The 23,128-nt window shown below is 41.0% G+C and overlaps 1 protein-coding gene across 4 annotated transcripts in view; it reads right to left on the bottom strand.

The window, feature by feature from the left end:
* The window catches only part of SMG1 (SMG1 nonsense mediated mRNA decay associated PI3K related kinase), a 115,563-nt gene that overhangs the window by 83,668 nt on the left and 8,767 nt on the right, over positions 1-23,128 (bottom strand). For 3 of the 4 annotated variants that reach the window (XM_003916602.4, XM_009196080.3, XM_021931790.2), the window contains exons 2-3: positions 2,855-3,018; positions 2,123-2,278 (exon numbers count right to left, since the gene is read on the bottom strand). In XM_003916602.4, the coding sequence (XP_003916651.3) occupies positions 2,123-2,278; positions 2,855-3,018 (320 nt within the window). Of the gene's footprint in view, positions 1-2,122; positions 2,279-2,854; positions 3,019-6,407; positions 6,466-23,128 lie in introns of all 4 variants that reach the window. The other variant, XM_009196082.3, reaches the window with a different exon arrangement.

Genomic DNA, 23,128 nt, shown 5'->3' with positions numbered 1-23,128 from the left:
TCAACTGTGCTATTTATCATAATTAGCCAATACATATGTAAACAACAAATCACAAAGGGTCTGACAGTTTCATTTCTAAGGTATAAGAAAAAATTGATAATAAAAGAAACTACAAGGCTGGGCATGGTGGCTCACACTTGTAATCCCAGCACTTTGGGAGGCCAAGGAGGGCAGATCACGAGGTCAGCAGTTTGAGACCAGCCTGGCCAACATGATGGAACCTCGTCTCTACTAAAGATACAAAAAATTAGCCGGGCATGGTGACGCACTCCTGTAATCCTAGCTACTCGGGAGGCTGAGGCAGGAGAATCACTTTAACCCGGGAGGTGGAAGTTGCAGTGAGCTGAGATTATGCCACTGCACTCTAGCCTGGGTGACAGGGCGAGACTCCGTCTCATAAATAAATAAATGACTACAAGGGGGACAACACACATTGGAGCCTTTTGGAGGGTGAGGGGTGGGAGGAGGGAGAGGATCAAGAGAAACAACCAATGGGTACCAGGCTTAATATCTGGGTGGTAAAATAATCTATACCACAAACCCTCATGACACAAGTTTACCTATGTAACAAACCTGCACTTGCATCCTGAACTTAAAAGTTAAAAAAAAGAAAGAAAGAAACTACAATGTCTGAGAGAAGAATAGGATGTTTACAAATCCCTAGCCCAGAGTATTTCAACATGACAGATACCAAAAATGTCATCAACTTACCAGCAGGGAAATGAGGCTCTACTTACAATTCTGTCACTAGCAAACTATATGACCCTGAGCCTTTAAAGAAGAGGAATTGTACTGAATTAGCTTTAGAGTCGCTGTTTAGCTCCTATAATATCATAAGTCTAAGGCTTCAAACACTTTATTCTAATAAACAGCATAGCCTTTGAATTCATTCCACTTGTGAAAACTTACAGAAAAAAAATCAGTTTTTTAAAAGTTATATACCAACAATAAAAGCTACAGGCACAAAGGTTTTCACCAAGATACACGTAGCACACACATAGTATTTAAAAAAAAAAAAAAAAAAGGTCAAAAACTAAATGTCTGAAAAGTAATTACATCTAACAAAGCCCATAAATCAGAAATGTGAATTTCATACTCAGCTTTACTGGTAAATTTCTCTTTAAGGAAAAAAATGATCATTACCTCTAATCCTCTGAACTTTCAAGGCACTCACCTATACAGTGAGGCTACGTCATAAGGCAGAAATGGTATCAGTGTATTTAACTTTAGAAAAGTGCCCACTCTAGGCAGGGCTGGTGGCTCAAGCCTGTAATCCCAGCACTTTGGGAGACTGAGGTGGGCAGATCACTTGAGGTCAGGAGTTCAAGACCAGCCTGGCCAACACAGTGAAACCCTGTCTCCACTAAAAATGCAAAAATTAGCTGGGTGTGGTGGCAGGCACCTATAATCCCAGCTACTTGGGAGGCTGAGGCACGAGAATCACTTGAACCTGGGAGGCGGAGGTTGCAGTGAGCAGATTGCACCACTGTACTCCAGCCTGGGCAACAGAGCAAGACTCTGTCTCGAAAAAAAAAATACACTGAAAACAACAACAAAAAAAAAAACCAGAGAAGTACCCACTCTGGGGGACAATGGAAGGGAGAACATCAGGAAGAATAGCTTAATGGATGCCAGGCTTAATACCTAGGTGATGGGATGATCTGTGCAGCAAACCACCATGGCACACATTTACCTATGTAACAAACCTGTACATCCTGCACATGTACCCTGAACTTAAAAGAGAAAAAAAAAAAAGACAGAGAAGTATCCACTCTATATATACATCTATATCTTCCACAGGCCCAAGAGTTCAAGGACTTGCTGTAGTAAGAGCCTACTATACACTATACATTAAAAATCCATGATAATTGGGTAAATCCTTTCTGTAAGATCTTATCCAGTCTTCTCATCTTGTTTTAAGAGAATTCTCTTTTAAAATGCATTATAACCTTTCTAGTGGGAAATTAACAGTTCACAGGAAAAGAATGTAAACAATTTTTACCTGCACAGTAGACTAATCAACTCATGCCTGTGCAAGGCGTTAGTAAGAGACATCCAGGATAAGAGGAGATACAAATCTTTGGAAGGTGTATGTGATTGGTCCCCATCTTCCCAGTCTTACCCTGTGATTTCCTCATGTCTTTGGTGGCTAAAGCACGACTGCCATGCTGAACACTGGTGAACTCAGGGCTGGTCACATTGTTAACCCTCAGCTCTTGCCCCAACGACTTCCGACCATAAGTATTTTCCCCAGATCCTCCATTGACACTGTAGCCACCTACAAACAGCAATGTTTACGTTATTTAAATATGATTGTTGGCTTCAGTCAATTTCCTGATAGCTCAGGATCTTACCGTTCAATCTGCAGTTCAACCAGCCTTTGCTTCTCCTACCTTTTTCCTGTACTGTCTGCCTTGAAAATCATTTTGCTTTCTTTTAATACACCTTAGAAGTTAATTTTATTTTGATCCCTTCATTGGAAAATAAGCAGAGAAATGAAAACTATATTAAATCAAATTTTACACTTTGTTTAAAAACTTTCTTGAGGTTTAGAGAGAGTAACCGGGAGGAATTTCAACCTTAGCTAAATATCTTTGAAAACAAAAACAAAAATAGTATTGTATCTTTTTTGTAAGAAAACTGCATTCATGAATTATGTATGAAAAAAATTTTAAATTTTAAAAATAATAAAGTGGATAAACTTCCTATGAAGTTTTCAGAAATAACACTGCATTTGTTATTTATATTTTAAACGTATTATAAGAAAGCGAGAAAGTTGGGGGTGTAGGAAGGCAGGAAGGTGAGATAGGTAGGTTCAAAAAACATGCTTGCAGCAATAAGAAAATATATATACCCTTTTCGTCATTCTGTATGTCAGCGTGGACTCTGGTATCATCGTGCCTTTGCCGAGACACAACAGCTGAATTTGAAGGTTGCAGTCCATAAGAGGAAGAACTACCTCTATCTCTGGATGAAGAATATTTTAAATTATCTGGGTCGGCTGATGCACTATCAGTTCTACAAAAAGAGAAAAGCATAAGATTAGAACTTTAAACAACATAAATAAATGTTTCTTTATACAAGCCTCTCTTCTCCCAACTTTTACATTTAACCATTACTACTATATTTAGTAGAATATGTACTATATATTACATGTAAGCACTCAGCTGTCTAACAAGTCTTTCATTGGGAAGAGATTCTCAAAGGATGAAATGCCAACTTTTCAGTCTCTTCTACTGTTCTAAAGATCCATTCAGAAGTATGAATAACTACTGGGATTAGGGTGACTTTGCTGGTTTTAGCATTGAAAGTCTCCTGTCCCAGGCAAAATGGGACAATTGGTCACTCTGGTCCAGAGTTCTCCTCATATGACTTGATAATAAGAATAATTCTTTCTAAATTCTCCCCCCTGGAGAGGGTTAATCAGTCAAAAAATTTCAGTCTTTCCTGTCATAAAAATAAAAAACACTGGCAGCACGTCAGGGAGGGGCAATGTCTTACCAAGTTATTTTCTAAGTACTGATTATGTTAAGGTACTGTAGTATTGAAGACCCCAATGAAGATGCCTTAATTGCAAAGAATAGCAATCAAAATTTTAAAAAGTAAAAAAGAAGACACTGTAAGGAAATAAAAGGTATCAGAAATCCAATAAAGCTATATTGGAAAGTTGTAGTTCATAATCTATTTAAAATTTAGGTACTGTTTAGAGTAATACCTGATGCTTATTAGGAAACAAGTGGGGGTACAGTCAAGGGTAAAAGCGTGTCCTCATCTAAGTATCTGCTCTATGCTTCAACTGCCTCATAAGTAAAACAGAGCTGAGCTACAAGACTTCTCATGAGTGTTATTCTTCCAGCCATCAATCATAAACTATCAAGAAAGAAGACAACAAAATAATCTGTTGTAGCACATGAAAAATCCAAGTAAGTTCTTCCCCTACTGATTTTCTCCTGAGAGGAACAACTTTGAGAAAAAGAAAAGAAAGAAAATGATGTTTACTACAAATGCTTTCTGAACCTTTTAGAACCTGAATCTTTGAAACAAGTTCAGGGCACTGGCAAGGCCAGAAACTAACCCATTCCTCTACGCTTTGCCCCTCCCTCTATGGTGTAAAAGTGACAGCAGTGTCTGTATACTGTATATATTTTGTTTAGAGTTTATTAGTCTTTCCTTGCTCCCAAAAATACTAAACATAAAACTTTGCATGGGCTCAATCAGTTGGACACCTTGATCTGCACTTACTGCAATCACTGTCAATACAGAATGCAGACAATAGGTCCAATTAAACTTGGAAATCTAACTGGTACAAGTCATGAATTCTAAAGAATCTCAATCTGGGCCGGGCGCGGTGGCTCAAGCCTGTAATCCCAGCACTTTGGGAGGCCGAGACGGGCGGATCACGAGGTCAGGAGATCGAGACCATCCTGGCTAACACGGTGAAACCCCGTCTCTACTAAAAAATACAAAAAAACTAGCCGGGCGAGGTGGCGGGCGCCTGTAGTCCCAGCTACTCCGGAGGCTGAGGCAGGAGAATGGCGGGAACCCGGGAGGCGGAGCTTGCAGTGAGCTGAGATCCGGCCACAGCACTCCAGCCTGGGTGACAGAGCAAGACTCCGTCTCAAAAAAAAAAAAAAAAAAAAAAAAAGAATCTCAATCTGAAACTTCATGAAATTCATAACCTAGCATACTAAAATGACTAAGGCTCCATAAGGAGTATCTTCTAATATTCAGAGTTCACTTGTTCATAAAGCTAAGTACTTCAAATATAAGGGAAAATAAAATCTATGGAATTTCAAGAAAAATGTATGAGAATATTTTCTGAGTATATTAAGTCTACAAGCACTAAAATATAACTCAATGGACCATAACTTTTTTAAACTAATGAAAAGACATTCCTTATATATCTAAAAATAACACATTTAACATGCATCTATATAAATCACAGCATATCATTACTTTCTGAAAGGAGACTGAAACATAAGAGCTTATAACCTTTTCTGACAGGGTTTGAACTTTATATGTATGCCACAGTAAGCTCTTATTAGATGAAGGAATAAAATAAGCACATGACTAATTCGGAAACACAAAGATAACTGAAGTCTGTCAATATTTAAACATACCTTCACTTCCTGCTTTCATCATGTTTACTTATCTCCTATACTACCTTTACTATTAAGAGTTAAATATCTGTATCATTTTCTGGTGACACAGTAGTAACATAAGGCAGCAGAGAATACAAGTTAAAAAAAGATCTGGGCTCAAATCCCAGCTCCAGCACTGAAAAGTATGTGTGCCTTTGCACAAATTACTTGATCTCCAAGCCTTGGTTGTCTCTTGCATAAAATGAGGATAATACATATCTAACATGCAAGGTTGTTGTGAGGCTTAAATAAGATAATGAATTATAAAGAAATGCTTAGTTTGCAGGGTATGTTAAATAAAGAAATGCTTAGTTTGCAGGGTATGTTAAAAGTTATTATGACTATAATACAAAATAAACTCAAAGTTTCCAGTCTAAAAGACAATGTACAAACAGTTCATGAGTATACGAATATAATCAAAACAAGTTTTTACAGTCAATATAGAGCAACTTAAATACTTCACTAAGAAATCAGGTAATCTGTTGCTACCAACAAATCTGTTTCCAACTATGAAGCATCTGATTTCAAACTAAATTGTAAAAACCAGGGGCAGCTTCCCCATTGGTTAGAAATAAGGTTTCTAAATCCCATAAGTTATGAACACTGAGGTTATTTTTTCCCAAAAAAAAAAAAAGTGTGTTTTCAGAAATATTTAAAAAAAAAAACTCACTGGAATAGAGCCACTGTCTCAGAAATACCTAAAAACTCCCTAGTTGCCAAATTATTTTAATACAAATTAATCAAAACATCTCCAACCAGAACTCAGGTTGTAAGCATTCTGAACCTAAAAGCACAAAATGGTTTAGCATTTATACAAAATTTCTATTTTTATACAATCTTGACTTCTTAGGTTTCAAAAAATGTCAATGTCAGGCTGTTAGCACCAACAAGATCATCCCAGTCCAATAAATAGAAAACCGTTAAAGAACGGAAATGAGCACTTAAAATCAGGCAATCAAAGCCACAAAATAGAATCTGCAGATTTGAACTCCAAGAAGCAGACATAAATGTTAGGCTAGCTAGTTAGAAGAGCTGAAAGGGATATCATCTGCCAGAATTAGTGTCTCAATTTAGTGAAAAAAGAAAATCTATCTATTAAGTCTAAGAATCCTAGCAAGGATCCAAAAATACCTCTACAGCCCCTTTAATATTCTAAAAATATCATGGAGAGAAAAAAAGAAATGCATAAATTTCCCCAAAACGATCAAACTGAAGTTAAAGCCTGATGTACATGCCACATGAGAGGTAAGTTTCTAAAGCTCATACCTCAAAAATCGCATACTGTATAATATGGAGCCTTTGTGATGTTTTGCATCAAGTCAATCTGTAAGACAGTAGTTACAATATTAGTGAAGACAGTGGGTTAAAACATTTGTTTGTTCAAACATGGAGCAAATATCATTCATGAGTTAGGTGCTTTTAGTTGAACTATGGTCCCATTAGGGTTCATACAGTAAAGCAAAAATTGAGGTGGAAAGCTACTCTGTGCCTTAGAGGATAAAGAGGCTTAATGTGGCAACCACAAAAATTTTAGTACATAAGAGAATTTAAATGTTAACTATAACATACAAATCACATGCAAATATAGTTACCACTTATTTTAATTACCTATTCTCAATATACAGAAAAATGCCATAAATCTAGGAGGCCATTCGTTTCAAACGACCAGAATCCTCAGACCTCACATCAACAATCCACCAAGAGCTGGGGATAGTATCTCCTGACTAAATGTAGCCTTGCGGTCCAGTTGTTGTAAGTATTAGAGAGAAAAAGAGAGAGTCATCTCTGGAAAGTGTGAAGTCAGGGAATTCCCTACTAGGAAGTATTTCCATAAAGCACCCCAAAATGACTTGATGCAAACACCACACCTAGTGGTGTCACTGGAGTAAGCATCATATTACTTCAAATTGCTTTTACCTAGGTTTATTAAGGGATTTTGCTCTCATGGTGAGATCTAATTTGTAATGGATATAAACCAGGAAATGAGATTTGCTCTAAAGCCAATGAAGTAGGAATGTACTTATTCTCTAAAGTAGCAAACATAGTCTCACTGTCACAGAGCAGTTATAGGATATGCTGCTTTCCATACTAATGGTTAATACCACTTGAAAATGATTTACCCTTCAAAAATAAATTCAAGGTTATCCCCTGTAATGCCTCTTACCTGGATTCAAACATGCTTTAATGAGAAGTAAGAGAAAGGGTGAAACTATGAATAACCCTGGGCCTTGTGTGTATCATTACATTAGAAACACTGCTCTAAATATGAGTCTATGCTAAAACATTAATTTGAGAGGCTCAGGGAATTTATTATACAATCTCTTCTCAGAGAACTTTAAGTTCAAATTTAATAAAACAAAACAGAACCATTCCATGTCAAAATCATGAGTATGCATCAGTTTTGCAATACTGAAATATTAAATTCATATAATTTCTTGGTAAAACTAGCTTAGCTACCTAAGTATTAAGTGTCTATAATAACCAAATCTTAGTTATCCACTTATGGGTGATTTGTTTCCTTTTTTGAGACAGGGTCTCACTCTGTAACCCAGGCTGGAGTGCATTGGCATGACCATAGCTCACTGTAGCCTCGACCTCATGAGTTCAGCCTCTCAAACAGCTGGGACCACAAGTGCACACCACTCCACTTAGCTAATTTTTTATTTTTATGTTTTTGTAGAGACAGGTGTCTCATTATGTTGCTCAGGCTGCTCTCAAATTCCTGGACTGAAGCAATCCTCCCACCTCAGCCTCCCAAAATGCTAGGATTAGAGGCGTGAGTGACCACATCTGGACTGTCACCAATTTTTAATTGTCTGTCAACTAAACAGCCAATATAGACTGATAAAATATACTTAACTATTATAAAATTGTGAAGAACTTTATCTTAACCAAGGAGAGGTCTGGTTTTTACCTGTGGATTCTGGAAGGTAATCTCTGAACTCCTGAAATGTTGTACCTAATAAGAACATCCTGGCCAGAAGCAGTGGCTCACACCTGTAATCCCAGCACTTTGGGAGGCCAAGGCGGGAGGATCGCTTGAAGTCAGGATTTTGAGACCAGCCTGGCTAGCATAGTGAAACTTGTCTCTACTAAAAATATAAAAATTAGCCAGGCATGTTGACGGGCACCTGTAATAATCCCAGCTACTCGGGAGGCTGAGGTTTCAGTGAGCTGAGATCATGCCACTGCACTCCAGCCTGGGCAACAGAGAAAGACTATCTCCCCCCGAAAAAAAAGAGAGGTGGTGTGGTGGGAGGGAGGTGTCCTTGTTCATCTGGGGGCTTCAGGCCACAGCAGAGTCTAACAATGTGGCTTATGGTGGCAGCTTTGAGTCCCATGGATCAGCTTGACCTCCAGTGGGGCTGGAGATCAAGGTTAGCCACATGAGCATGCAACCATGGAACCCCGGTAAAAACTCTGGACATAAAAAATAGTGGGAGTTTCCCTGGTTGGCAATAATCCACGAGTACTGTCACACATCAGTGCCACCGGGAAGGTATCATTTTTCACAACTCTACAGGGGGAGGACAATTCGAAGCTCCAACATTTGGAACTTTCCTGAACTCTGCCCTATGCACCTCTACCCTTGGCTGATTCTAATCTGAATCCCTAAACTGCAATAAACTCTAACCGTGGGTATGAGAGCTTTCAATGAGTTCTCGTGAGTCCTCCTGGCAAATCATCCAACCTAAGAGTGGTCTTGGCCAGGCACAGTGGCTCAAGCTTGTAATCCCAGCACTTTGGGAGGCCCAGGCAGGCAGATCGCTTGAGCTCAGGAGTTTGAGACCAGACTGGCAATATGGCGATACTGTCTCTAAAAAATATAGAAAAACAGCCGGGCGCGGTGGCTCACACCTGTAATTCCAGCACTTTGGGAGGCCAAGACGGGAGGATTACGAGGTCAGGAGATCGAGACCATCCTGGCTAACATGGTGAAACCCCGTCTCTACTAAAACTACAAAAAATTAGCCAGGCATGGTGGCGGGCGCCTGTAGTCCCAGCTACTCAGGAGGCTGAGGCAGGAGAATGGCGTGAACCCGGGAGGCGGAGCTTGCAGTGAGCAGAGATTGCGCCACTGCACTCCAGCCTGGGCGACAGAGCGAAGACTCCGTCTCAAAAAAAAAAAAAAATTAGCCAGGCAAGGTGGTATGCGCCCGTAGATCCAGCTACTCAGGTGGCTGAGTTAGGAGGATTGCTTGAACCTGGGAGGGAGGAGTCCAGGGCTGCAGTGAGCCTCTGCACTCTCGCCTGGGTGATAGAGAGAGGCCCTGTCTCAAAAAAAAAAAAAACAAACCAAAATAAAACAAAAAAAACACAGTGATCTTGGGAACCTCCAAACTTGCAACTAGTATTAGAAGCAAGGGTCATCTTATGGACTGGACTCCCTCTTACTCTGCACTCATATTTAAAACCATTAAATATAGTGTAGCTCAAAAACAGTTGCTTGTCTGTTTGTTTGTTTTGAAACAGGGTCTCACTCTGTTGCCCAGGCTAGAGTGCAGAGGCGCAATCTAAGTTCAAGCAAACCTCCCACCTCAGCCTCCCGGGCAGCTGAGACCACAGGCTTACTCCACCATGCCCAGCTAACTTTTGTTTTTTGGGGGTTTTTTTGTCCCATTCTCTACAACATTCCCAAAATGTTGCCAAGCTGGTCTCGCACTCCTGGGCTCAAGTGATCCACTCACCTCAGCCTCCCAAAGTCTTGGGATTACAGGCATAAGCCACTGCACCCGGCCATAAATTTTGTTTTTTAATAACATTTCTAGCAAACATGATAAAGATTTGACTTCAGTGTTGCTTATTTCTCTTCCAAGGAACCTCTAATATTCTCTATTTTCAGACCTCCAATCAAATTAGCCAGAAGGAGCAAACGAAGCCAATAACTCTAGGAGGGCAACAGATGTGATTTTAATCTTTGTTTCACATGCATAATTGTCTTCAGAGAAACGCTGACAAAAGTATCCCCTCACCTCCAGGACCCGGTGCTCCTTTTCTCTGACTTCCAATGGGCCTCTGATGCTCCCCATATTTCCCTCACCAGGTTTCTTTCCTTTCCAAAACACCTGTAAAACTTTCCACACCCTCTTCCTTCTCCCACCACTACCAGTGGATGACCTTACAGTTCTGCTTCATAAGAAACAGAAGCCATTTGACAGCACCTTCAGCAAGAGCTAACATTTTAGCTCCTAACAAGAGCTAGTGGGCAACTGATCCAAGCAGTTTACATATGCTTATCGTGTCATTTCATGTTCGACACAATCTTATTATTAGATATAATTTTACAGATTAATAACTAAGGTTTCATAACTGGCCTAAGGTTGCACAGCTTGTAAAAGGCAGAGCCAGAACTCAGACCCAGTACCGTCTAATGTTTGAGCTCTTCAACACTATCACTGCCCGCCATCTTCCTTCTAATATATCCACAAATTCACCTGCATCTGCACATACAGCCTTTCTTCCCATCATCTTCACATAATGTAACAAATAAACCTCCTATCCATACAAATCATCTGGATCTGTCTATTCCCCCCATTTTCCAAGGTATGCCTTGTCTCTCTTTTGTATGTTGCAAAATCTCCCATTTTACTACTGCTAATCACATCATCAACATATGAGCACTCTCAAAAGTCTTACTTTAAAAAGCAAAAACAAAAACAGCGGGGCACAGCAGCTCACGCGTGTAATCCCAGCACTTTGGGAGGTGGAGGCAGGCAGATCATGTGGTCAGGAGATTGAGACCACCCTGGCCAACATGGTGAAACCCAGTCTCTACTAAAATAGAAAAAATAAAATTACCTGGGCACGGTGGCACACACCTGTAGTCCCAGCTACTTGGGAGGCTGAGGCAGGGGAATCGTTTGAACCCAGGAGGCGGAGCTTGCAGTGAGCCGAGATCGCGCCATTGCACTCCAGCCTAGTAACAGAGCCAGACTCCATCTCAAAAAATAAAATAAAATAAACAAAAAATAAAAAAATAAGGCCACGCACGGTGGCTCACGCCTGTAATCCCAGCACTTTGGGAGGTCGAGGAAGGGGGATCACTAGGTCAGGAGTTTGAGACCAGCCTGGCCAACATAGTGAAACCCCGTCTCTACTAAAAATACAAAAAATTAGCCGGGTGTGGTGGCGAGTGCCTGTAATCCCAGCTAGTTGGGAGGCTGAGGCAAGAGAACTGCTTGAACCCGGGAGGCGGAGGTTGCAGTGAGCTGAGATTGCGCCACTGCACTCCAACCCAGTGACAGTGTGAGACTGACTCCAAAACAAAAACAAAAACAAAAAAAACAAACCCTTTACCTGCCTTTCTCCCTCTACCAATCTAATAGTCTAGACTCTTCACAGACAAACCTGTTGAAAAATTTATCTTCCTTGCCTTCACTTACTTTTCAACCCACTTTAATAAGGGTTCCACTGGCAACACACCACTGAAGCTATTCCTACCAAGGTAGGAACTGCCACTCAAGGCCTTCTTGGCTCTAAAATCCCATGAGACTTTTTCAGTTCACCTTACACTTTCTCAATACCATTCTAAAGTTTGAGTTTTTTAGTTAACTTTAATCTTTAATTCCAGAGACTCTTTCTACTTTATCCCAATCCAAGTATTCTCCTCCTTCTTCACTTTTTTTTTTTTTTTTTTTGAGACAGAGTCTGATTTTGTTGCCCAGGCTGCGGGACAGTGGTGCAATATTGGCTCACTGCAACCTCCGCCTCCAGGTTCAAGCAATTCTCCCACCTCAGCCTCCCAAGTAGCTAAGATTACAGGTGCCTGCCACCATGCCTAGTTTTTGTATTTTTAGTAGAGACAGGGTTTCACCATGTTGGCCAGGCTGGTCTCGAACTCCTGACCTCAAGGAATCCACCCACCTTGGCAGCAATTATAGGTGTGAGCCACCGTGCCCGGCCCCTTCTTCACTTCTTTAACCAGCTTAGATTTCATTGTGTATCATTTCAATAACACTCTTGCCTATACCCTTAACTCTTAAGATTTTCATCACACCAATCTGGCAAAACCCCTGTCCTGGATAAACCCAATGATCCATCAATAAGCACTGCACTCCCAGGATCCTCCAGTGTTTATTTTCCATTCTATACATGCCCTATCCAGACATTCCCATTCTCTTCAAATTCCAAAATATCCTATCACATCCCCTCCCCAAACACACATTCTACTTCACCAAGAAAAAAAAAAAAGATACCAACTGAGGACGGTGGCTCACGCCTGTAATCTCTGCACTTTGGGAGGCCAAGGTGGGTGGATTACTTGAGGTCAGGAGTTGGGAGACCAGCCTGGCCAAAATGGTGAAACCTCATCTCTACTAAAAATACAAAAATTAGCTGGGTGTGGTGATGCGCACCTGTAATCCCAGCTATACCGGAGACTGAGGCAGGAGAATCACTTGAACCCAGGAGTGGAGGTTGCAGTGAGCCAAGATTGCACCATTGCACTCCAGAGCCTGGGCAATAATAAGAGCGAAACTCCCTCTTGGTGGGGGGGTGTGGGAAGGGGGAGACATACCATAAAATATCTGCACCCGATTCTAGACCTTACTTAGGATTCCATCTACTTCCATCTTACTGTAACTTTTCAAATACTTTTCCCACTGAACTAAATCCACCCCCTTAAACATGTAACACTTTCTAATGTATCCCATTTAAAAATACAAAAACATATAAAAAGGAAAAACAAAAGGAAAAACTCCATCAATCCCACATGTCCCTCCATCAAACAATCTGCCTTTACTTGCTGCAGCCAAACTAAAGTTGTCTAGACTCCCCTCTCCCATTTCTTCACGTCTTCTAGCTCCTTAACACACACTGGTCCAACTTCTGCCCCATCACTCTTGGCAAAATCCATTATGACCTCCAGGTTGCTAAATCCAAGATAAAGTTCAGGCCTCAATCTGCTCATCCTTTCAGCAGCTTTCACAGGGCTGCTGAGTAGGGTTGAGCAGTTTTGCCCTGCACACCGGTGCCCTGCAGAGGAATGAGGTGAGCTGAATGAAACTCGTTTTTAAAACATTCTTGGCCCACATAGTGGCTCATGCATGTAATCCCAGCACTTTGGGAGGCTGAGGCGGACGCATCACTTGAGATCAGGAGTTCAAGATCAGCCTGGCCAATATGGCAAAACCCCGTCTCTATTAAAAACATAAAAATTAGCTGGGCGTGGTGGCAGACACCTGTAATCCCAGCTACTTGGGAGGCTGAAGCAGGAGAAGCACTTGAACTCAGGAGGCGGAGGTTGCAGTGAGCCGAGACTGGGTCACTGCACTCCAACCTAGGCAACAAGAGAGAAACTCTGTTGTTTGTGCCAACTAATTGTACACCTAAATGCACCATGTTCATTTGACTTTCTCCTTGCATTTATTTATTTATTTTTAATTAGGTCTCGCTCTATGTTGCCCACATTGTAGTGCAGTCTGTGATTACAGCTCACTGCAGCCCTGAACTCCTGGGCTCAAGAGATTCTCTGGTCTGAGCCTCCCCAGTAGCTAGGACTACAGGTATGGAGTGGCTGCCTTTATTTCTAACCCAAGCCAGCTTACAACCTTAAAAAGAGACTGTTTTGCCAGGCGCGGTGACTCACGCCTGTACTCCCAGTACTTTGGGAGGCCGAGGTGGGTAGATCGTAAGGTCAGGAGTTCGAGACCAGCCTGACCAACATGGTGAAACGCTGTCTCTACTAAAAATACACAAAAAATTAGCTGGGCATGGTGGTGCGGCACCTGTAGTCCCAGCTACTTGGGAGGCTGAGGCAGGAGAATCACTTGAACTCAGGAGGTGGAGGTTATGGTGAGCCGAGATCGCGTCACTGCATTCCCACCTGTGACGGTGACAGAGTGGGACTCCATCTCAAAAAAAAAGAGAGAGAGAGACCCTGCTTCAGCTCTCATTTGCATCGCTTATCTTCCCCTTCTGTCAGTAAGTTTTGTCAGTAAGTCCTGGAAGTACCCTAGAAACATATCGTTTGGCCTGGGAAATTGCCAAGATTGAATGGAAATATCTTACTCTATGACCTCTTTAATAGATGAAGAACAAAAAGACTGAAAATTTACAAAGCTATGCATCCCTCCCCCACCAGTTAAATGCCAAACATAGGCCAAGCACAGTGGATCACACCTGTAATCCCAGCTGTTTGGGAGCCCGAGGCAGGCAGATCACCTGAGGTCAGGAGTTCAAGATCAGCCTGGCCAAGATGGTGAAATGCAGTCTCTACTAAAAATACAAAAAAATTAGCCAGGCATGGTGGTGCATGTCTGTAATCCCAGCTACTCGGGAAGCTGAGGCAGAAGAATCGCTTACCCAGAGGCGGAGGGTGCAGTGAGCTGAGAGCTCGCCACTGCACTCCAGCCTGGACAACAGAGTGAGACTCGGTCTCAATAAATAAATAAATAAATAAATAACCCATTCCAACAAAGATTAAGAATCATTAAGAGTTACATTGCGCCACTGCACTCCAGCCTGGGTGACAGAGCAAAACTCCGTCTCAAAAAAAAAAAAAAGAGTTACATACTGCAGAAATCTAAAGAGTCTCAAAAGCAGATTGGGACTCTATAATCAAGGTAAAGGTGAAGTGATGTTCACCAATATAAGAAATGTATGCAACCATTTTTTTCAACTTTTGAAAACAGTCAGATGATAACTGTAGTTATTCTGATAAAAGTTCCTTTAGTCAACAGGTTGAAGCACATTCCCAGGGAATAACATGTTTATAAGATTTTCTAATAATAGCATATGTTAAATCTTGTCTTTAAAAATAATCCTGGCTGGGTGCAGTGGCTCACACCTGTAATCCCAGCACTTTGGGAGGCCAAGGTGGGTGGATCACTTGAGGTTGAGAGTTTGAGATCAGTCTGACCAACATGGAGAAACCTTTCTGTCTCCACTAAAAATACAAAATTAGCCGGGCGTGGTGGTGCATGCCTGTAATCCCAGTTACTCGGGAAGCTGAGGCAGGAGAATCACTCGAACCCGGGATGCAGAGGTTGTGGTGACCCGAAATGCTGCCATCGCACTCCAGCCTGGGCAACAAGAACGAAACTCCATCTCAAAAAAACCAAAAAATAACAAAATAAAATTAAAACTAAAAAAATAAAAATAAATAAAAATAATCCTAGGCCAAGCTGGCTGCAGTAGCTCACAACTGTAATCCCAGCTACTCAGGAGGCTGAGACGGGAGGATCACTTGAGCCCAGGAGTTTGAGACCAGCCTGGGCAACACAGTGAGACTATGTCTCTAAAGAAAAAAATAATCACCATCATTCTAGGCCAGTCCAGAAAACATAGCAAGACCTCCAACTCTAAAAGAAAATGAAATAAAAAATTTTAAAGGTCAATTTAATTAGAGTCTCAAGTAATTCCAGAAGATATGGTCTCACAAATCAAACAGTTGAAAAAGGAAGATGCCTTTCAAAATAATCACACTATGATTTTAACTGTAGGAAAATGTATTAAATGAAGACAGGTTTTGCTAGTTGCTGAAACATACTAGTAAGAGCAGGAAACAATGCTCCCACCGTGCTCAGCAGTAGCCAGAAATTTATTGAGGTCTTTATATTTAGCCTTAAGTATAAGACAGCTAGGAAACTTCAAAATCATCACTCAAGCCACTTTAAACCCACAGTCTACACAAACCCTATCTTTTTCTGTTGTTACATTTTATACGAAACACTTTAATCAGATTGACATAAGTGATTTAAAAGAATTAACTTGTATAATTCCCTTTTACAAGGAAAAAAGAAACAATGTTTCTAGATATTAAGTTCCTTGAGACAGCAATCATTTATTATAGAGTTACACTACGATTTCAAATAGTACTAGAATCTTTTTTTTTTTTTTTTTTTTTTTTTGAGAGAGTGGCACAATCACAGCTCACAGTAGCCTCGACCTCCTGGGCTAAAGCAATGCTCCCACCTCAGCCTTCCAAGTAGGTGGGACTACAAACTCACACCACAATGTTCGGCTTTTTTTTCTTTTTGAGACGGAGTATTGCTCTGTCGTCCAGGCTGGAGTGCAGTGGCATGATCTCGGCTCACTGCAACCTCTGCCGCCTGGGTTCAAGCAACTCTCCTGCCTCAGCCTCCCAAATAGCTAGGATTACGTGTGCATCACCATGCCCAGGTAATTTTTATATTTTTAGTAGAGACGGGGTTTCACCAGGTTGGTCAGGCTGGTCTCAAACTCCTGATCTTGGTGATCTGCCCGCCTCGGCCTCCCAAAGTGCTGGGATTACAGGTATAGGTCACCATGCCCAGCCAATTTTTGTATTTTTTGTAGAAACCAGGTCTCACTATGTTACCCAGGCTGGTCTCCAACTCCTGGGCTTCAGTGATCCGCCCATCTTCCTGCCTTGGTCTCCCACAGCACCACCATGCCCAGCCCAAAATCTTGTAATTGCTTAATACTGTATATACATTCTTGCAATGATATGACATTTCCCATCTTTGTTTAGAAGATGCATGTGGTTCTTCTCCACCCCTCAAGTACTTAAAACTATCACACTGGCAGAGTACAACCTTTCCATGGTTCTGGCATCCTCCCTTCTCCCATTGAAAGAAAAGAAAAGAAAAGAGAAAAGAAAAGAAAAATATATATGCACACACCCATACACACTACACCAGAGGGAAAAAAGCAATTCATCGTTCAACTCGTGTTCTTATAAGAATCAGCTCTTAAATTCCAACTGTGTAGTAAAAGGTAAGCAAGCTATAAGCTACCTTTCAACCTACCCTTTTTCTACACATTCCATTTACATTGTACTTGCCCTCCAACCTATGCAAGTAGTCACAAAGATGAGATTATGTTTGCTGGCTTATCATTTCAACTAGTAACAAATTCTTAAGGTGTGAGTATAAGATAAGGAGAAAAAATGATGATGCAGAGCTATGCTCTTATTATCCAACTTGAAACAGGTTTACAGCCTAATGGGAGTACACTAGAAAATGCAGAAAGAGGGCAGGCGCGGTGGCTCACGCCTATAATCCCAGCACTTTGGGAGGCAAAGGTGGGTGGAACACAAAGTCAAGAGTTCAAGACCAGCCTGGCCAACATGGTGAGACCCCATCTCTACTAAAAATACAAAAAAAAAAAAAAATTACCCAGGTGTGGTGGCACATGCCTATAATCCAAGCTGCTCAGGAGGCTGAGGCAGGAGAATCGCTTGAACCCGGGTGGCAGAGGTTGCAGTGAGCCAAGATCATGCCATTGCACTCTGGCCTGGGCAACAGAGCAAGATTCCATCTCAAAAAAAAAAAAAAAGAAAGAAAATGTAGAAAGAGAGCCACTTCACCAGAGAGCAATTAATTCTAACTCCACTAATATTTTTCTAAGTATTCACTGAAACAATTTTTAAAATAATTTCCTGAACTTTAATCCTCCCAACGTCTTAAAAGGCAAAAATTACCCCCTCAGAGGGACATGGCTGGTAGTGCCAATACAAAAGATCTTCGTCTTCCCATTCTTAGTCCATAGTTTTTTTCATGACACCCGCCTCTCCTAAGATAAATATCTGTGAAGGATCAACTTTTTTAAAAAATACATACACTCTAGCTGGGCGCGGTGGCTCACATCTGTAATCCCAACACTTCGAGAGGCTGAGGCAGACATATCACCTGAGGTCAGGAGTTTGAGACCAGCCCCAACATGGTGAAACTCGTCTCTACTAAAAATACAAAAATTAGCCAGGCGTGGTGGCGCACATCTGTAATCCCAGCTACATGGGAGGCTGAAACCGAAGAATCACTTGAACCCGGGAGGTGGAGGTTGCAGTGAGTCAGGATGGTGCCAACTGCACTCCAGCCTGGGCAACAAACAGAGTGAGACTCCATCTCAACAACAACAAAAAAAAATACATACATTCTTAAAAATAAAGACACTTAGAGAGCAATCTAAAACACACTGGTTCTATTTTTAACTCCACCAATGCTAAAAGAGCGGGTAGATTTTTTTTTTTTTTAAAGAAAAGGGAACAAATTACAGATGGGGAAATAGGTTTTGAAATCTTTGCACAACAGGGTGGCTATAGTAAATAATGATGTATTTATTTGCAAAGAGAAGACAGAGATAACAATAGCAATAATAATAAGGTATTTCAAATAATTAAATTTCAAATGCCTCACCACAAAATATGAGTAAGCAAAGTAAGGTGAAAATATGTTAATTAGCATGATTTAATCATACCACATTGCACATATATAAACATTACACTGTACCCTACAAATGTGTACTATTATGATTTTTGAATTAATATTAATTAGAGTGGGGAGAACAATGATTACATTTTTACTTCTTCAGTAAGATTATAATGAAAACGTAGAGAGCACTAGCATTATAGTAACTACACATGATAGGCCACTTTAAATAAAAGGCATCTTTTATGAAATTTTTAAGGCCGGGCGCGGTGGCTCAAGCCTGTAATCCCAGCACTTTGGGAGGCCAAGACGGGCAGATCACGAGGTCAGGAGATCGAGACCATCCTGGCTAACACGGTGACACCCTGTCTCTACTAAAAAATACAAAAAAACTAGCCGGGCGTGGTGGCAGGCACCTGTAGTCCCAGCTACTCAGGAGGCTGAGGCAGGAGAATGGCGTAAACCTGGGAGGTGGAGCTCGGCGGGGGGGCGAGAAACGGGCCACGGCCACCCCAGCCGGGGCGAACTGAGGGGGAACTCTGTCCCCAAAAAAAAAAAAAAAAAAAAAAGAAATTTTTAGTCAATGAATTGATTACCACATACATACGACCTATTTGCTATTAAGCGTAAATTTATTTACAATTTTAGTATTTTCAAAAAAGGAACATTAAAATTCCATCAACATTTCAAATAATAACAGAATTAATCATTTTTAATAGAATTCTTACTCAGATCCTTCAAAAACAATATAAACTATCACTTAAGGTAGATTCCTTTAAATCTGACTAAAAATGCTAAATCTCAAGTTTCATAGTCCCAGTGCTGGAAAACCTGCTATATTTTTATTTTTCTTCACATTTAGACAAAGAACATATGGACAGGCAAGAAATGTAATCAACTTTTTCAGGAAAGAATCCCAGGATCTGTTTTATTTTCAATTAAATATATACGAATTCTGGGTGATACTGGTGATCATCTCTGGATCTTTTTACTTATCTAATGAGAAAAGAGTCTCATTATACAAAGAGAATACCCAAAAAGTCTAATGATTTCCTCACATAAGTAGGTTTTTCTGTAAGGTTCTGGCAAATCTGAAGAAGCCAACATAGAATCTGTCATTAATGCATTGAATCTGAACTTCCACTGTTAAAATCAAAGTAGGGCCTGGAAGTAAAGTGTTAACACTTCAGACAAGAAATTCCAGGGTTTGTATCATCAGGAATATAAACCAGGGACACCCTCAAGAGGATGAAGAGCAAGAGTCATGCACTGCTTCAGAGAATTAAATACTCCAAGATGAAAGTTAAAAATTCAAACACACCTAACACATATACATCTTTTAACATCAGGTTGAAATGCTAAAGGGAACAGAGTAAAAGTAAGTTTTTAACTAATAAATTTAAATAAGAGAGAAAACTTTAAATTCAAAGAGCTTCACTAAAAAAAAAAAAGAAAATGTTAGCAAAGTCATCAAATGTGGAGGAAAAGCTATCATATGTCACTATGTAATCTAAGACATATTCATTAGCGGAGCCTTTTTTCTAGGCTATTAATATATTAGATGCCACCCAAAAACAAAGATCTAATAAATGTTAAGTTTAACAACTTCTTAAAAACCTGTAGGTTCCCAAAGATACATACGTGTATGTGCAGTGAGGCCACTGCTAAGCCTCTAATAATATTCTTGTAGACTACTATTCTCTATGATGACAAAAAGGGTAATAAAAAAAAAAATCTATGTCTCCCCTTAATAAACAAAGGAAGAGCATACTTACTAAGTTCCATAACAAAAACAATCTATAATTCTGGTACCAGAAATCCCTCTGAGGCAGGGCACGGTGGCTCACACCTGTAATCCCAGCACTTTGGGAGGCCAAGGCGGGGGGATCACTTGAGGTTGGGAGATCAAGACCATCCTGGCTAACACGGTGAAACCCTGTCTCTACTAAAAATACAAAAAATTAGTCAGGCCAGTGGCACACGCCTGTAATCCCAGCTACTCGGAGGCTGAGGCAGGAGAATCACTTGAACCCAGGAGGCAGAGGTTGCGTGAGCCTAGATAGTGCCATTGCACTCCAGCCTGGGCAACAAGAGCAAAACTCCATCTCAAAAATAAAAAAAGGAGTAAGTCCCTCTGAAAAAAGCTTTAAATAATAAACACAAAAAGTCTATAACAGGATTTTAAATAAATAATAAGGTCCTACACATACTATATGAATACCAACATAATAAAAATATGAATATGAATGAATATCAACAGGAATCCCATTCCTTTTTTGAAAGGGCCTGAAAATTAATACAAAAGAAGTAATCCAGGATGTTTAGAAATCTGTTGACTCTAGGCCAGGTGCGGTGGCTCACGGCTGTAATCCCAGCACCTTGGGATTTACAAAGTGGGATTTCCTTCTCACCTAAGGTCAGGAGTTCAAGACCAGCCTGGCCAAGATGGTGATACTCCAATCCCTACTAAAAATTACAAAAATTAGCCAGGCGCAGTGGCAGGTGCCTGTAATCCCAGCTACTCAGGAGGCTAAGGTAGGAGAATCGCTTGAACTCGGGCGGCAATATTTGCAGTGAGCCAAGATCTCACCACCGCACTCCAGCCTGGGCGACAGTGAGACTCTGTCTCAAAAAAAATAAAACGAAATAAACAAATCTGTTGATACTGGAATATTTGCGTTTCATTCCCCAATCAGCAGGCACGCAACTGGCAAGAAGTGTGTTTCCCCAGGCATTCTAATGGAATGCCAGAAAGCTCAACCCCGTGCTTAAATTTTTAGTGATTACATTGCTTAAATAATGTAGACAGATACAATAGACCCAAGATAAGTCAATGTGTAAAAAGACTTCAAACACATGCACAAGGTATTTTTCAAGATGGACAAAACACATGAATCTTAAATTACCATATTCCTTTTTTTTTTTTTTTTTTTTTGACAGAGGTTTTTTTGCTCTTGTTGCCCAGGCTGGAGTGCAATGGCACGATCTAGGCTCACGCAACCTCCGCCTCCCAGGTTCAAGCAATTCTCCTGCCTCAGCCTCCTAATAGCTGGGACTACAGGCATGTGCCACCACGCCCAGCTAATTTTTGTATTTTTTTTAGTAGAGACGGGGTTTCACCATGTTGGCCAGGATGGTCTTGATCTCTTGACCTCGTGATCCGCCCACCTCGGCTTCCCAAAGTGCTGAGATTACAGGCATGAACCACTGCGCATGGCCAAATTACCGTCTTCTTTCTTCTGTAAAAAGATCTGGCCACTCCAGTCCATTACAATACTGTCCTTTTGAGCCTGCTCAATCAGTTTGTTTAAGCCCTGACAGGGCTGCCATAAGAGGAACGCTTTCCCCAAAAATGCATCCTACAAGAACAGTGTTGTAAACTCTGGAGTTAAGGCTAAACATAAAAATACAAACTTACAGGATCTCACTGTCATGTATTTACTTGAGGAAAGACACAAATATAGAGTGTACTATTTACTGATGCACTCAGTAGGAAAGAAGGGGATAGCAAAAGTAACAATTTTACCAGATCCACGCACATATGCAGGTTATATTTTACTGGAGATGGCACACATAAAAATTCCAGATACTGCTAAGTATATGAAAAAAACGTGAGCAGGAATGGGTGTGATAGTGGAAAAGTCACTGCATATCTGTACCTCGACTGAGGTCATGGTTACACAGGTGTATACATTTGCCAAAATTTCCTGAATTTAAGACCTATACAGGCCGGGCGCGGTGGCTCACGCCTGTACTCTCAGCACTTTGGGAGGCCGAGGCGATCATCACCTGAGGTCAGGAGTTCGAGACCAGCCTGGCCAACAAGGTGAAATCCCATCTCTACTAAAAGTACAAAAACTAGCCGGGCATGGTGGCAGGCATCTGTAATCCCAGCTACTCGGGGGGCTGAGGCAGAAGAATCACTTGAACCCGGGAGGCAGAGGTTGCAGTGAGCCAGGATCGCACCACTGCACTCCAGCCTGGGGCACAAGAGCGAGACTTCATCTCAAAAAAAAAAAAAAAAAAACTATACATACATAAATTTTATCTCAAAGAAGCATCACAATAGAATTCAAAAGAGAATTCAATTTAAAAAGGAAAAGTACACTCAATTAACTAATACAAGATAGAAAAGAATAACAGTATAAAACCAAGTATCTCTGCATGAGCGAACACCACAAGAACTTAGTAAGTTATACTCTACATTAAAGAAACAAAAAACAGGCCGAGCGTGGTGGCTCACGCCTGTAATCCCAGCACTTTGGGAGGATGAGGTGGGTGGATCACGAGGTCAGGAGATTGAGACCATCCTGGCTAACACGGTGAAACCCCGTCTCTACTAAAAATACAAAAAAATAGCCAGGCGTGGTGGTGGGCGCCTGTAGTCCCAGCTACTCGGGAGGCTGAGGCAGGAGAATGGCGTGAACCCGGGAGGCAGAGCTTGCAGTGAGCCGATATAGCGCCACTGCACTCCAGACTGGGCAAGAGAGACTCCGTCTCAATAAATAAATAAATAAATAAATAACACAGAATAAGGGAGCATTTCCTATACATATGAAACCACAAAATTTCTGTACTCTCTACTATTAGGCCTCTATACAAGGGGAAGTATGTTTTATTTTATAGTTCCAAAAATAAAATGGGCTCTGAAAAACTTCAAGATAGTCAAAGATAGGTAACCAAAATGATGACAACGTGAAAAGTTAACAAACAGCTCCTGTGAATCTATTAAGGGTGGTCCAATGAAAGGAGCCTCAGGGATTTGTTTTAGGTGATTAGGATAAAGAATAAGTGTCAGGTAACAAGGGCAGAAAACCCTACCAAGAATTGTGACAATTCAATGTTCCCACCATGGAC

The sequence above is a fragment of the Papio anubis genome, chromosome 18, assembly GCF_008728515.1.
Source record: "Papio anubis isolate 15944 chromosome 18, Panubis1.0, whole genome shotgun sequence".
Taxonomy (NCBI): Eukaryota; Metazoa; Chordata; class Mammalia; order Primates; family Cercopithecidae; genus Papio; species Papio anubis.
This window is presented reverse-complemented; position numbering and strand designations above follow the sequence as displayed.